The sequence below is a fragment of the Rhinatrema bivittatum genome, chromosome 11 (genome assembly GCF_901001135.1).
Source record: "Rhinatrema bivittatum chromosome 11, aRhiBiv1.1, whole genome shotgun sequence".
In the NCBI taxonomy this organism is placed as follows: domain Eukaryota; kingdom Metazoa; phylum Chordata; class Amphibia; order Gymnophiona; family Rhinatrematidae; genus Rhinatrema; species Rhinatrema bivittatum.
The window spans coordinates 5,419,333-5,434,500 of NC_042625.1; the positions used below are offsets into that span (position 1 = coordinate 5,419,333).

Sequence of the window (15,168 nt, forward strand, 5' to 3'; positions counted from 1 at the left end):
CTTGTTCTTACGGGCCTTCCACATTAAATTGACAATTTTGCGGATATTATCCCCCGCCTGCCTCCCTGGTATAAATTCCGATTGATCACTATGTATCAATAAAGGAAGTTCTCTATTCAATCCACTACCCAATATTTTTGCTAATATTTTTTAATCTAAATTTAAGAGTGATATAGGCCTATAGGAGCCACAGAGGGATGTCTTTCCCGGGCTTCAGTAATACCGTGATGCCTGCCAGGTCCATTGAAGGTGGTAAAACTGGTTTTTTAATAGCTCAATATAAACCCTTTGCAGGTGTGGAATAAGCAGGTCACTGTATTTCTTATAAGAGAGTCCGGAAAAGCCATCCAACCCTGGGGCTTTATGAGGCTTAAGAGAGGATATGGCATTAAATATCTCCCCCTGTGACACCAGCCCATCTAGTGCTATCGATTGCTCTTCAGTTAGAACAGACATTGTTATTTCCATCAAGTAAGTATCAATATCATTATCCAATATAGGATGGTCGTTGGTATAAAGTTCTTGATAAAATTGGACAAATCTGTCCCTTATGCCTGTATTATCCATCACATATGTCCTTTTAATATCCCTAATCTTTAAAACATGGCTCTGGGAAATATGTTGTTTCAATTGGCGTGCTAATAATTTACCTAGTCTGTTTCCCTCAGCAAAATAAGTGCACCTGGAGCTATCCAGTTTACTGTGAATATCTCCATCATTCCTTTTCCTATCTAGCTCCTGTAGGGTTTTACCTCCCCCATGTGCTTTATGTTTCTGTTCCAATTGGCTGATATCCCTCATCAAGTCCAAGCGGGTCTGTTGTGAGTGTTTTTTGTGCGCTACTGCTTGGTCTATCAGCTTCCCACGTATAACTGCTTTAAAGCAGTCCCAAACTGTGCCAGGTGTCACTTCCCCATTATCGTTGATAAGAAAATATTCCTTAATATCCTCCCATACAGCCTCACTAATCTGCCTGTCCAAGTGCAGTGTGTTGTTCATTTTCCAATACTTGATCCCTTGTTTTTCTCACCTGCTGAGAAGAATTACAGTATAGGTGACAAGAAGCTGCTGGCCATTAAGCTCACACTGGAGGAATGGCGCCAATGGTTGGAGAGGGCCCAGCACCTCGTGATTATTTATACAGACCACAAGAACCAGGAATTCCTGTGCCGAGCCCAGCGTCTCAACCCTCAACAAGCCTGATGGTCACTCTTCTTTAGCCAGTTCATTTTCCTCCTCCGATACAAAGACAGAGGATAACCCCAATCTGCCTCGATATATCCTCGATCCAGCCAAGATCCTTCTTGCAGCATCGGAGGTGGTCCCTATGGCTGTTAGCGTGTGGCACATTTAAAACTAATCGGAGAAAGTTCTTTTTCACTCAACGCACAATTAAACTCTGGAATTTGTTGCCAGAGGATGTGGTTAGTGCAGTTAGTATAGCTGTGTTTAAAAAAGAATTGGATAAGTTCTTGGAGGAGAAGTCCAATACCTGCTATTAATTGAGTTGACTTAGAAAATAGCCACTGCTATTACTAGCAACCGTAACATGGAATAGACTTAGTTTTTGGGCACTTGCCAGGTTCTTATGGCCTGGATTGGCCACTGTTGGAAACAGGATGCTGGGCTTGATGGACCCTTGGTCTGACCCAGTATGGCATGTTCTTATGTTCTTAAGGGCTTGAGCAAGGAGACGTTGAAGACGTTATGAATCCTTAATGTGGATGGGAGACGAAGACGGTAGGAGACAGCGCCCACCCATTCTATCACGGCAAATCTACCCATTCTAGATCTCTCATGATTTTAAACACCTCTATCATATCCCCCCTCAACCGTCTCTTCTCCAAGCTGAAAGTCCTAACCTCTTTAGTCTTTCCTCATAGGGGAGCTGTTCCATTCCCCTTATCATTTTGGTAGCCCTTCTCTGTACCTTCTCCATCGCAATTATATCTTTTTTGAGATGTGGCGACCAGAATTGTACACAGTATTCAAGGTGCAGTCTCACCATGGAGCGATACAGAGGCATTATGACATTTTCCGTTTTATTCACCATTCCCTTGGTCTTGTCAGTTTTTCATGACAAGCCCCCTGAACCTGCCAGTTCCATGGCTCAAGAAGACACCATCTACCAGTTGAAAGAGGTGCTGGATAAATGATTCTGTCATCGACGATGGGAATATCTCCTCTGCTGGGAGGGCTATGGCCCTGAAGACAATACATGGGAGCCTGCCTCCAATATTTTGGATAAAGCTCTCCTCCACCAGTTTCACCTACCCCATCCTGCTAAGCTGAGGCCCCTGTAGCAGCAGCAAGGTTTAGCAGCAATGAAGACACCTCAGACAGTATTCATGGTGAAGCCTTCTCCGGCTTCTGGGAAGCCTCTCCTTTTTGTTGTACATAATTCCATAGCATAGCATAGCATACATACGTCACATACCTCATTGATGTGAAGCCTGATATATGTGCAATCACTGAAACGTGGTTAAAACCATCAGACACCGCAATAATCAACCAGTTACCTACAGAGGCTTACGACTTCTTCTCGCTTCCTCGTCATAAAAAAAGGGAGGAGGAATTCTCTTAGCAACCAAAAAGGACCTCAGATTCTCTCTGCACCAGATCAATTCTAATTCAAAACTTGAAATCGGCTTCTTCACTTTAGACAAACTCCAAATCCTACTCGTATATGCTCCCCCAGGTTTCCTGGAATCAGATGCCTCACCTCTGATCGAATTAACCACTTCTCTTATCAACTTAGACTCTCCAGCTATCATTCTAGATGATTTTAACCTGCACGTTGATAACCCTACACTATCATCTAACTGTGAAGCATTACTCACAGCTTTCTCCGCGCTGGGCTTCACTCAATTAGTTAACAAACCCACCCACAAAGCCGGCCACACGTTAGACCTTATCTTCGTTAACTCTGCAATCAAGCCCACGTCTCTCCCCAACTGCACAAAGGTCCCGTGGTCAGATCACTGCCTCATAACAACTTCATTCTCAATAAAAGATACTAGCCCGGCTTGCATTCCTTCGCCCTCCTTCACATACAGGAAAACTTGCTCACCAGAAGATCTCAATAATCAATTATCACCACACCTCCACCACCTGGACCTCACTGACCCGAACTCAGCGCTTCGAACATGGAATACAATTACGGAAACTATAGCTAACAAGCTATTCCCTCCTATAACAAAAAAACCACACCCCAATTCCTCCAAAAGACAGCCCTGGTTCTCTTCAGAATTAAGAAAACTCAAACTCCAACTAAGACAAAATGAGGCTAAATGGCGCAAAAACCCAGGAACCAATACCCTTTCAATCTACAAATCAATTCTTCATCAATACAAAGCAAGCACCTTAAGATCCAAGAGGGACTTCTACGCTTCTAAGATACACGACCTTGTCTTCGATGCCAAAGCACTCTTCAGCTATGTAGCCAACCTCACGCAATTAAACCAGACAGAGATTGCACATGACCAAGCTCAATCGAAAGCTGAAGAATTAGCACTATTCTTCAGCAACAAAATCAGCAATCTTCTATCTCAGCTCCCCACTAACGCCACTGCACCACTAACCACTCCTCAATCCGCAATCAACAATACTCGATTAGAAGAACTTGATCCAACTTCATCCATTGAGATCCAAGGAATTCTAAGGAAAATGAAACCTTCCTCTCACCCTTCAGATCACATCCCAGCTAAACTTCTTTTATCAATTCCAGACTCTATCTCCAAAATCCTGGCAGACATCATAAATTGCTCCATCACACAAGGACTCTACCCAGAAAACCTCAAACTGGCCTCACTCAAACCCCTACTCAAAAAACCAAATCTCGACCCCAATGATCCCAACAACTATCGACCGATCGCTAACCTTCCCTTCATAGCCAAGATTATGGAAAAATTGGTAAACTCACGACTCTCAAACTACATTGAAGACAACAACCTCCTATTCCCATCACAATACGGATTCCGCAAAACCTTAAGTACGGAAGCACTCCTCATCTCCATGACAGATCACATCATCCTAGGCCTTGACAAAGGACAAGCCTTCCTTCTGATCCTACTGGACCTTTCGTCAGCATTTGACACCGTCAATCACTCCCTTCTCATCAACCAACTAATAGCCATAGGTATCTCAGGCACTGCCCTCTCGTGGTTCAGAACCTTCCTCAGCAATAGAGGATACAAGGTTAAGATTCATAACAAAGAATCCTCACTCTACCCCGCGTCAGTAGGAGTCCCTCAGGGCTCATCCCTATCTCCTACCTTATTTAACATATACCTGTTACCCTTATGCCAACTTCTCACTGACCTCAAGCTCAAACATTTCCTCTACTCGGATGATATCCAGGTCCTGATCCCCATCAAGGAGTCACTCGCGAAAACACTGTCTCATTGGGAAACATGCCTCCAAAATATCAAACAGCTTCTCACAAGCCTCAACCTGGTACTAAATTCATCCAAAACGGAGCTACTACTCATCACACCAGAGAACAGTTCCTGCACCCCCACTCATCCAGCCATACCAAAAACTACACAAGTGAGAGACCTAGGAGTTCTAATTGACAATCACCTGAACCTGAAAGCTACCATCAACAAAACCACCAAAGACTGCTTTTATAAACTCCAAGTACTGAAAAGAATAAGACCTCTGTTCCACACTCATGTCTTTAGAACGATCCTACAATCAATCATCTTCGCAAAGCTGGACTATTGTAACACCATCTTGCTTGGTCTCCCCTCACTACACATCAAACCACTGCAAATGGTTCAAAATGCCTCTGCCCGTATACTCACTAACACCAGGAGAAGAGACCATATAACCCCTATCCTAATGGGCCTCCACTGGCTACCCATCCACTTCAGAATAATCTACAAGGCCATTCTCACCATATACAAAAACATCCATCAACTAGCCCCAATTGACCTTCATTTCCCCCTCCGATTACACACTTCAACAAGACCGACAAGAGATGCTTACAAAGGATCACTTCAAGTACCCCCAGCCAAAACTACCAGACACATTACGCTAAGAAATCGGGCCTTCTCCACAGCCGGTCCTATCTTATGGAACTCCATCCCCCCAGATCTTAGAATGGAATCCAGCCTCTCAACCTTCAAGAAAAGACTCAAGACCTGGCTGTTCATGCAGGCTTTTCCTAACTCCAATATTATTTAACTCCTAACAATCAACACACATCACCATCAATATCACTATTAGCTACCTCTTACAATGTAATTATATGTAATTAGCTGGTTTTCCTTTTCCTTTTTCCTTCTCACTCCAAGTTCTATTTTCCTTGTTACATGTAACTGCTTTTTCCGCACTATTGTTCAAGTTTAAGTTTATTTTGCACTCCTGTTTCATGTGAACCAGCATGATGGGACTATTGTCTTGAATGTTGGTATATAAAAAACTTAAATAAATAAATAAATAAATAAATAAATAAATAAATGTTTTGCTGCTACATGTTTTCTACCATAAATGTCTGTGCCTTCTTTCCGAGTAGATGCAGGTGGGCAGAGTATTTTCAGCAGGGAGGGGGGAGGTCACCAGCTGGTCGTGAGGCAGTTGTGCTGTGTTGACCTATTTTGCCTAAGTGTGAAACCCACATAAAAGCAATTAGGCCAAGAGCTGTTTCGGGGGCAGCTAAAATCTTGCACTAGATATGCCTCCATACAGACTGATTTCCTGTTAGCTAGTGCCAGATGAGGGTTGCTTACAAGCTATTGCTAACTGCGGTTGGAATATGACATTTCTGCTACACTAAGCGTAGGCCCAAGAAAAGGACAGTTAGATGTGGTGATAGATTTAACCCCTGACGAGGCCTGCCAACTGTCAGGAGCCAAGCTCATGATTCCACATCTCGCCTTTTCTGTCTTTATTTTAAGTTGCATAAAGAATATCTCTGTATCCAGGCTGAGATTGAGGTTTCAGAATGGATATGAGATGAGGTAGCACTGGAGGCAGCAACCTAAGCAAATAAGTAAGCCCATTAACATGAATACAATAGGAATGATTCGTGTGATACCACCAACATTAGGAAGCCAGGACCATAGCCAGTCCCAGGGAGATATCTGTGTTCTACCTGAGAGCGGTGCCTCAGCGATCATGGCCTCCATCTGCTCTATGGTCTGTGTGAGATTTGCTTTATAATCTGATATGTATACATAGCAATGAGATCCAATTAAGGCACAGACTCCTCCTTTCGAGGCTTAAGGCAAGCGTCCATCCATGAAATGAATCAACCCAAATGGTGACATAAAAAAATGAACGTTCTAATTTGGCAACTTGGGCTGCTGGGGGACCAGCGACAGCTGAAGGTACAGTGACTTTTTCAACTTCCTCACTACTCTCCGTGTCTTCCTCATTACTCTCAAGCAAAATAGGCATGGATTGGAGGCAAGGGTTAGGTGACAGGTCAGGAGGTTCAGGAGTCAGTGACAATTCAGGAAGCTCAGGAGGCAGTGTCAGCTCAGGATACAGGGAGTTTGTGAGTGGTGGAGGGGTTTGAGGGTGAGGTGGAGGGAGACTACCTTCTTTGATTTCATTGTCTTTAGTTTCCTGAGGTTTTTCCTTTGTAAGGTTTCCTTTTTGTTGTTCCTGGTGAAAACCCATTCGAACTGCATTGCGCGGGCCAGGTTGTGGCTCGATTGTGCTTAGGGGCTGTTTTTCTGAATAAGGCTGGGAGGTCTGAATGGGCTGTGTCATGGGTTCTGGCATGGGAAGCTGAGGATACAGCGAAGTTGCTGTCTCTGAGGTAGTTTGCGGATATGGCGAAGGAGTGTGTGGAGCAGGTGTACCGATGGGCGGGCTGTCTGCTTTTTTACTGTCTGTTTCTAGGGACTCATGAATTGGAGATGGTGCCTTGAGATTTTTGGTTCCTATGTGTTCTAGAGTCTTTGTGCACTTTTGCCAGAGCAACAATTGCCTCGTGGAGACGTATGAAGGCTATTGCCTATTTTAATCCAATCTTTAACATCCAGAGTTCCAGGTTCTGGATACCAAGGACATCGGGAAGCTATTTCTCCTATCAATATTTCTACGTCTCCTAATTTAACTTGTACTGTTTCTCCCTTGGTGACGAAATAATGATTCTTTACTATTTTTTTCAGTTCTTCCGCATGAGACTTCTGCTGAACTGAAAGGTTACCTCCCATACTCACGAATGTTTGGGAGCAGACTCACTGAGAAAAATTTTTTTTAAAAAATACTTACGATTGCTTGAGCGAGTCTGCTGATACGGTACGCACCTAGGCTTTGTCCAGCCGGATGAGCAGGGAGCTATGACGTCGGATCACGTCTTGGATCACGTCGCGGTCACCAGATGTGGCAGCAGCAAGGTTTAGCAGCAATGAAGACACCTCAGACAGTATTCATGGTGAAGCGTTCTCTGGCTTCTGGGAAGCCTCTCCTTTTTATTGTACATAATTCCATAGCATAGCATACATACGTCACATGTTTTGCTGCTACATGTTTTCTACCATAAATGTCTGTGCCTTCTTTCCGAGTAGATGCAGGTGGGCAGAGTATTTCCAGCAGGGAGGGGGGAGGTCACCAGCTGGTTGTGAGGCAGTTGTGCTGTGTTGACCTATTTTGCCTAAGTGTGAACCCACATAAAAGCAATTAGGCCAAGAGCTGTTTCGTGGGCAGCTAAAAGCTTGCACTAGATATGCCTCCGTGCAGACTGATTTCCTGTTAGCTAGTGCCAGATGAGGGTTGCTTACAAGCTATTGCTAACTGCGGTTGGGATTTGACATTTCTGCTACACTAAGCGTAGGCCCAAGAAAAGGACAGTTAGATGTGGTGATAGATTTAACTCCTGACGTGGCCTGCCAACTGTCAGGAGCCAAGCTCATGATTCCACAGGCCCCCAGGAAGGGGGCGTAGAAGGGGGGTACTGTTGTGTGCCCGACTCACGGAGGTCTGCAGGCCAGTCCCCCACCTACCCCTGGACGCCTCGCAGCGGCGTCCTTGAGGCCTGGCTGGATTCTGCGCGTGGCGTTCCCTTTGCGAGGGAGACGCCGTCGACATCGGTCGCTGGTTCCACCCCTCTAGGTGTGCGCACGCGTTGGGGCACGGAGTTTAAAGGGAACAGCGAGGGAAACTGGAGCTCCGCCCCCAAAGGACGTCAGACGCCGGCAGGGATTTAAACCCTGTGGCCTGCCTGATTCTTTGCCTTGCAACGAGGTTCTCTCTGCTTCCCAGAGGTTGCTAGTTGCTGTTCTTCGTGTTCCTGGCTTCTGACTTCGGCTTAAATGATTCGGCTTAAATGATTTCTTTGCTTCGGTGTTTACTGAAGAGGATGTTGGGGAGGTACCCGTAATGGAGAAGGTTTTCATGGGTAATGATTCAGATGGACTGAATCAAATCACGGTGAACCTAGAAGATGTGGTAGGCCTGATTGACAAACTGAAGAGTAGTAAATCACCTGGACCGGATGGTATACACCCCAGAGTTCTGAAGGAACTAAAAAATGAAATTTCAGACCTATTAGTAAAAATTTGTAACTTATCATTAAAATCATCCATTGTACCTGAAGACTGGAGGATAGCAAATGTAACCCCAATATTTAAAAAGGGCTCCAGGGGCGATCCGGGAAACTACAGACCGGTTAGCCTGACTTCAGTGCCAGGAAAAATAGTGGAAAGTGTTCTAAACATCAAAATCACAGAACATATAGAAAGACATGGTTTAATGGAACAAAGTCAGCATGGCTTTACCCAGGGCAAGTCTTGCCTCACAAATCTGCTTCACTTTTTTGAAGGAGTTAATAAACATGTGGATAAAGGTGAACCGGTAGATATAGTATACTTGGATTTTCAGAAGGCGTTTGACAAAGTTCCTCATGAGAGGCTTCTAGGAAAAGTAAAAAGTCATGGGATAGGTGGCGATGTCCTTTCGTGGATTGCAAACTGGCTAAAAGACAGGAAACAGAGAGTAGGATTAAATGGGCAATTTTCTCAGTGGAAGGGAGTGGACAGTGGAGTGCCTCAGGGATCTGTATTGGGACCCTTACCGTTCAATATATTTATAAATGATCTGGAAAGAAATACGACGAGTGAGATAATCAAATTTGCAGATGACACAAAATTGTTCAGAGTAGTTAAATCACAAGCAGATTGTGATAAATTGCAGGAAGACCTTGTGAGACTGGAAAATTGGGCATCCAAATGGCAGATGAAATTTAATGTGGATAAGTGCAAGGTGATGCATATAGGGAAAAATAACCCATGCTATAATTACACGATGTTGGGTTCCATATTAGGTGCTACAACCCAAGAAAGAGATCTAGGTGTCATAGTGGATAACACATTGAAATCGTCGGTTCAGTGTGCTGCGGCAGTCAAAAAAGCAAACAGAATGTTGGGAATTATTAGAAAAGGAATGATGAATAAAACGGAAAATGTCATAATGCCTCTGTATCGCTCCATGGTGAGACCGCACGTTGAATACTGTGTACAGTTCTGGTCGCCGCATCTCAAAAAAGATATAATTGCGATGGAGAAGGTACAGAGAAGGGCTACCAAAATGATAAGGGGAATGGAACAACTCCCCTATGAGGAAAGACTAAAGAGGTTAGGACTTTTCAGCTTGGAGAAGAGACGACTGAGGGGGGATATGATAGAGATGTTTAAAATCATGAGAGGTCTAGAACGGGTAGATGTGAATCGGTTATTTACTCTTTCGGATAGTAGAAAGACTAGGGGACACTCCATGAAGTTAGCATGGGGCACATTTAAAACTAATCGGAGAAAGTTCTTTTTTACTCAACGCACAATTAAAACTCTGGAATTTGTTGCCAGAGAATGTGGTTCGTGCAGTTAGTATAGCTGTGTTTAAAAAAGGATTGGATAAGTTCTTGGAGGAGAAGTCCATTACCTGCTATTAAGTTCACTTAGAGAATAGCCACTGCCATTAGCAATGGTTACATGGAATAGACTTAGTTTTTGGGTACTTGCCAGGTTCTTATGGCCTGGATTGGCCACTGTTGGAAACAGGATGCTGGGCTTGATGGACCCTTGGTCTGACCCAGTATGGCATTTTCTTATGTTCTTATTAATTGCCTAACACTGGCAGCCTAAGTGATGTATAATAAAATCATTCATAAATCAAAATATAAAAACCAAAATTAATCATAAGAGTACAATCACAATTCACATAACAAATATGCTCAAAAACATGCTGAGTTTAGACATTAAAAACTCAAAAGAGAGACTAATCTACTAATAAGACTCCTGCTGTCTGATTTAGACAAAAGCCTGCTTCAAGAGAACATTTTTTAAAGATGATCTGAACATCTTAATACATTGACTCAGCCTTAAATCTAATCAGTAAAGTCTTCCAAAGAATAGGCGCTGCTACAGAAAAGGCAGACTCTAGTAGTCAAGAGTCAAGGTGATCTAACAGAAGGCACATTCTTCCCTATTGAGAATGTCACAGTTGAGGAGAAGGTTGGTAAACTAAATGCATTAGCCCAGGAAAAGTACCTGAGTTTAGCACTTTTAATACTAACATGCCCACTTATAGGCAATCCTCTGCTCTATCGAAAGGCATTTCAGAGTTGCAAGTACAGGGGTAATGTGTGGTCATTTTGTTCCGGAAATTAATCGTGCAGAGGCATTTATCACAAGGCTGTATAGGATACAAAGAACTGTATGGCAGACCAAGATTGATTATTGCCTCTATGACCAGAAAAACAGAAGCTTGAACAACAGTACAGAAGTCATAGGAATGTAATAGGTGTTTCAATCCTGCAAATATTCGAAGTTTGTAAAACCCTGATTTAATAGTAGCTTTAATTTGGAATTTAAAAGAAAGATGAAGATCAATCTAAACACCCAGGCTTTTAAAAGGATCACAAGTTGAGAACAAAGTTCTCAAAAGATATGAAAGGATGTAGACTCATGGAATGTGTTCTATCAGTCAACAGAAATTCAGTCTTTGCCATATTAAGGGATAACTACTTGTGATGTAGCCATTTTCTAATAGAAGACAAGCAAATTTGCAGATGCTCCAAAGTGTCCTAAGTAGAGTGAAGGTGAATGTAAAATTGAAGATCAGCATAGATTTTATAGCCAGTTTACTTGCAAGCAGTTTGGAAACACGAGCCAAATAAATATTAAACAATACAGCCAATAAAGCAGAGCCCTATAGTATACCAGTTTTATTACAGACCATTGAGAATAGTTGTTTTTCCATTTAAATTATTGTGAATGGTTACTTAGATAAGAAATAAACCAATCCAGCACTTTGCTGGTAATGCCAAATTCATGTAAATGAAATTGAAGTATGGTATGATAGACTGTGTTGAAAGCGGCAGAGATATCTAGGGAAACAAAGAGGTATTCAAAGCCATGATCTAAGTCTTTTCTAAAGGTGTCAGTCAGGGAGAAGTAACCGCAATTCGGTACAGATAGAGCATCTAAAACTGGACTGATAAGGGTCCAGCACCTCTCTCTTCAATAAAATCTGTTAATTGCGGCAACACTGCATTCTCAATGATTTTCTAAACAAACAGCAGTGAAGAGATAGGTCTATAATTGCTAGGATCAGAAATGTTAACATCTGACTTCTTCAGTAGGGATTTAATAACTGCCTTTTTTTTTTTACGTCAGGAAGATAGCACATAAATCCTGAGTACAGGACCTCTGCACCATGAATTCCAGGTTCAGCCCCATAGACTAACATTGGCCACAGGAAGTTTACATCATCTATGACCAGGAATTACATTTCCAGCATTAAGAAAACAAGAGTAAAGCCTATATGCCCCTCAGATATGTACATAAATATTTTTAGTAACATTGGAAGATCAAATATATAACAGCAAACTACTACCATGGTACAGTAGCATCACTTAGGTAAAAGCATAATGCAGAGGAACCCACAATATTTAAACTTAGTACACTAATTATCAAGTATAAATTAAAAGTGAGCATAATTTTCTTGAAATATATTCCCAATACTTTCTCCAGATTTTGTCATACATAGCTTTATTATTCTGTAGCTCATACAGCAACTTCTCAGTTAGGGCCACCTTGTGCACCTACTTCCAGTGTACAATTAATAGGTTTGCCTTCCAAAATGTGGCCCTTAAACCAGGTGGCCAACATCTCCCCCCATAATTTGCATGAGTGCTTATTCAGAGTGCCAAGCCCACTGACCCCCCACTCCTACAGACATAAAACAGGTGTAAAGTGTATTGAGGGCTCAAGGATTACTCCAATCTTGGTCTCCACCCACACCCAGAATGAACGGACTGCAGGAAATAGGCCACCACATATGAACATGGGACCTTTCCTCACCACAGTCTCTCTACCAAAGTCTTAAGGAGAAAGTTTGACGTATAAATCGGATACCTGCACATCCTATGCATCAGCTTGTAGATTTGCTCATAATGTTCCAGTCACTCTCCTGTAAATTCAGCCCTAGATCTACATTCCACTGGTCAATCAAAGTTATCATGGGACTTCTATCTTCCAAGGTTTGAATAATTGCCTTAGATAATGAGGAGATAATCCTACTTTCATCAGCAAGCATCAACATCTTCGATACTAATGAGTGCTCTCCTATTCCACCTACTCTCTTCAGTCTTAGATAAGGCCCTTCTAATATTCATATACAAATCCTCCGATTCTGCCCTCAAATGGAAGTCAAATTTTAAAGATCTGAATGTCATCAAGCCCTGACCATCCCACAACTGACCCAGGAACCTAAGACCCAGATTACCAGATCTTTTATATCTACTTGAAAAGTAAAATGCAGAGATGTTAGAATTTACTTTTAACAATGAAATGGGTGAATATTACTATCTGGAACCCTTTTCTTTCTACAAAAGACCCTCCATGACATTACTACATGAGCAACAATAGTTAAGAGCATAACTAACAAATGGGAAGACAGGGAGCATCACTAATAGGGAGGACAGGTCAACTCCCTCCATCATAACAGTCTCCAAGGAAAGCCAGGCTAGTCCTTAGTTTCAACTCAGCCAGTCCCTTAGGCAAATTAATCTGGCTGCCAGCAGTAGACCAAGAGATTTGGCAGTGCCATACTGCCATTCAATTTAGACCATCACAAAGAACTCAATTTAATTCTTTCCAAATAAAATCTCGTCTATTAAGGCTGCCAAAGAAAGACATTGGCAATGAAAAAGATATCAATCTGGGCAAAACATTCATCTTAAGAATATAAATATTGTTTTTATGAGCATATTTTCAGGTTATTGAATTTTTTAGCTCCTGAGGCATTACCATACCATTACTTTTTTTAAATCACTTGAGTGCCCATTTTTTATTCACACCTTATGACATTGGCCCTTTAGTGATGCTGATCCAACTCCTTCCCATGCCATGAAGCACAATGTGTATAAGTAGTCCAACTAACTATGAATGTTGCTATATCTTATTCTTTTATTTCCACAGAGGGCCTTCCATAGCAAAGACTGGAAAAATACATCGAGATGGGACACCTGTAAGGGATTTGGGGAGCCGGCAATCTCTGTGCAACCAACAGAAGACACCTTCTACAGATGCCACTCGTAATACAGCGATCTGTCAAGCCATCCCGGCAGAGAGCTCAGCCATCAAACTCTACACCAGTCTGAAAAAAGAAAGCAGAAGGTGTGATCGAATCTCTATCCAGGATTATCCCCGGAAATAAAACACTAACCAGGAAGACTAGGACTGGTGCTAATGCTACCACTTTAAGTCAACAAAGCAAAATATTGGTAATTTGCTGACATGAGCCCATCCATCCCAGCAATGTTAGCCCCAGATTCATGAAAAGACTTTAACAGCAAGCTGGGCCAGTATTAGGGATGCTTCTCTGTCCCACAAGCAAACATTTGCTGTGTTTGAGAAAGGTTAGTGCAGGTAAGATCAGTTTAAAGCCAATAAGCAGGCATGTAGAGTATTCTTGGAGGGTTTCTGATATCAAGGATTCCATTATCTGGCACTGGGGATCATTTGCAGTGTGCATTTGGTGTTCATGGACATTTGCTGTCTCTTCAAGAGTGTTTGTTTATTCATTTCAGTTTTTCTATGGCACCCTATCCAGAGCATTACACAGTAAAAAAACAAAATGCCCACTGTCTTGAGAAATTGTGAATGAACCAAAGATACAGCAAAGACTGAGGAATTAGACTTTAGGATAAGCAAGCTCAAAAGGTAGGTCTTCAGTTTTGACTGGAAAATTGATAAGGTGGAAGCATCTTGAACATAAGATGGTAGATGCAAGAAGGAGAAATATGTTGATATCGAGAGGATGCCTCTTTTGAGCAGGGAAGGTGGGGCAAAGAGCACAAAGCAGTACAGCAGTTGACAGGAGTAGAGATAAGATAGTAAGGGGCCACACCACAGATGCATCTGTAAGCGAAAACCAGAAACAAAGTTAGAACAAAATTTGGCAGGAAGCCAACAGAGAGAGCACATCATGACATGTAACCAGGAGTAAGGGAGTAGCAAACCACTGGCTTCTTTAGACAGAATAAAACAGCAAAATGACTATGATAGTGTTTATCACAGGTAAAGAAAACACCTGCCACATTTAATGGGATTGTCTCGTATTATAAAATAAACCAGTTATTACAAAAAGTGTGAGAGGATGGGTTTGTTTTGTATCACAAATAGAACTTATGCTGATGGAAATGCTGGAGCTTTTTATAGAAGGTGAATACTCAAAATACCGCTTATCAAGTAATTTCTCCGAGGTCAAGCATAACAAATCACCACACAAGATGGGTGACATCATCCGATGGTGCAGAGTTGAGTCGTTGTAGTCTCAAAGCCTAGAAAGTTTGACTTTTCCTAATAAGCATGCACAGATCTTCTTGCGTTAGCATCCCTATGCACGAGTCTCCTCAGTCTATTTTCTTCCGCTCAGCGAATGATGGGGAAAAGTTTTCCCAACGTCATTGTGTAAAATCTAAGAAGGTCTTCAAAAAGAAACATAAGAAAAGACGGGGAAAAGCACTTTTAAAATTGTAAGAAGTGTGGAGACAAAGGGGCCCATTTTCAGCTGCTATTCAGCTCAGCTAGTTAGCCAAATAAACATACCCAGCTATCTTAAAGTTAACCAGTTATGTCTAACTGGCTAACTTTGGTTGGGCAATAGGACTGACCTAGAGTTAGCTGTATAAGTTACGCGGCTAAATCTGCT

The 15,168-nt window shown here is 42.3% G+C and overlaps 1 protein-coding gene across 2 annotated transcripts in view; it reads left to right on the forward strand.

Annotated features, from left to right (window-relative positions):
* Positions 1 to 14,597, forward strand: part of CCDC157 (coiled-coil domain containing 157) — a 158,080-nt gene extending 143,483 nt beyond the window's left edge. Inside the window, exon 10 of one of the 2 annotated variants that reach the window (XM_029572037.1) lies at positions 13,434 to 13,687. In XM_029572037.1, coding sequence (XP_029427897.1) covers positions 13,434 to 13,553 — 120 coding nt within the window. In that variant the 3' untranslated portion in view covers positions 13,554 to 13,687. Of the gene's footprint in view, positions 1 to 13,433 lie in introns of both variants that reach the window. The other variant, XM_029572036.1, reaches the window with a different exon arrangement.
* Positions 14,598 to 15,168: the final 571 nt, after the last annotated feature.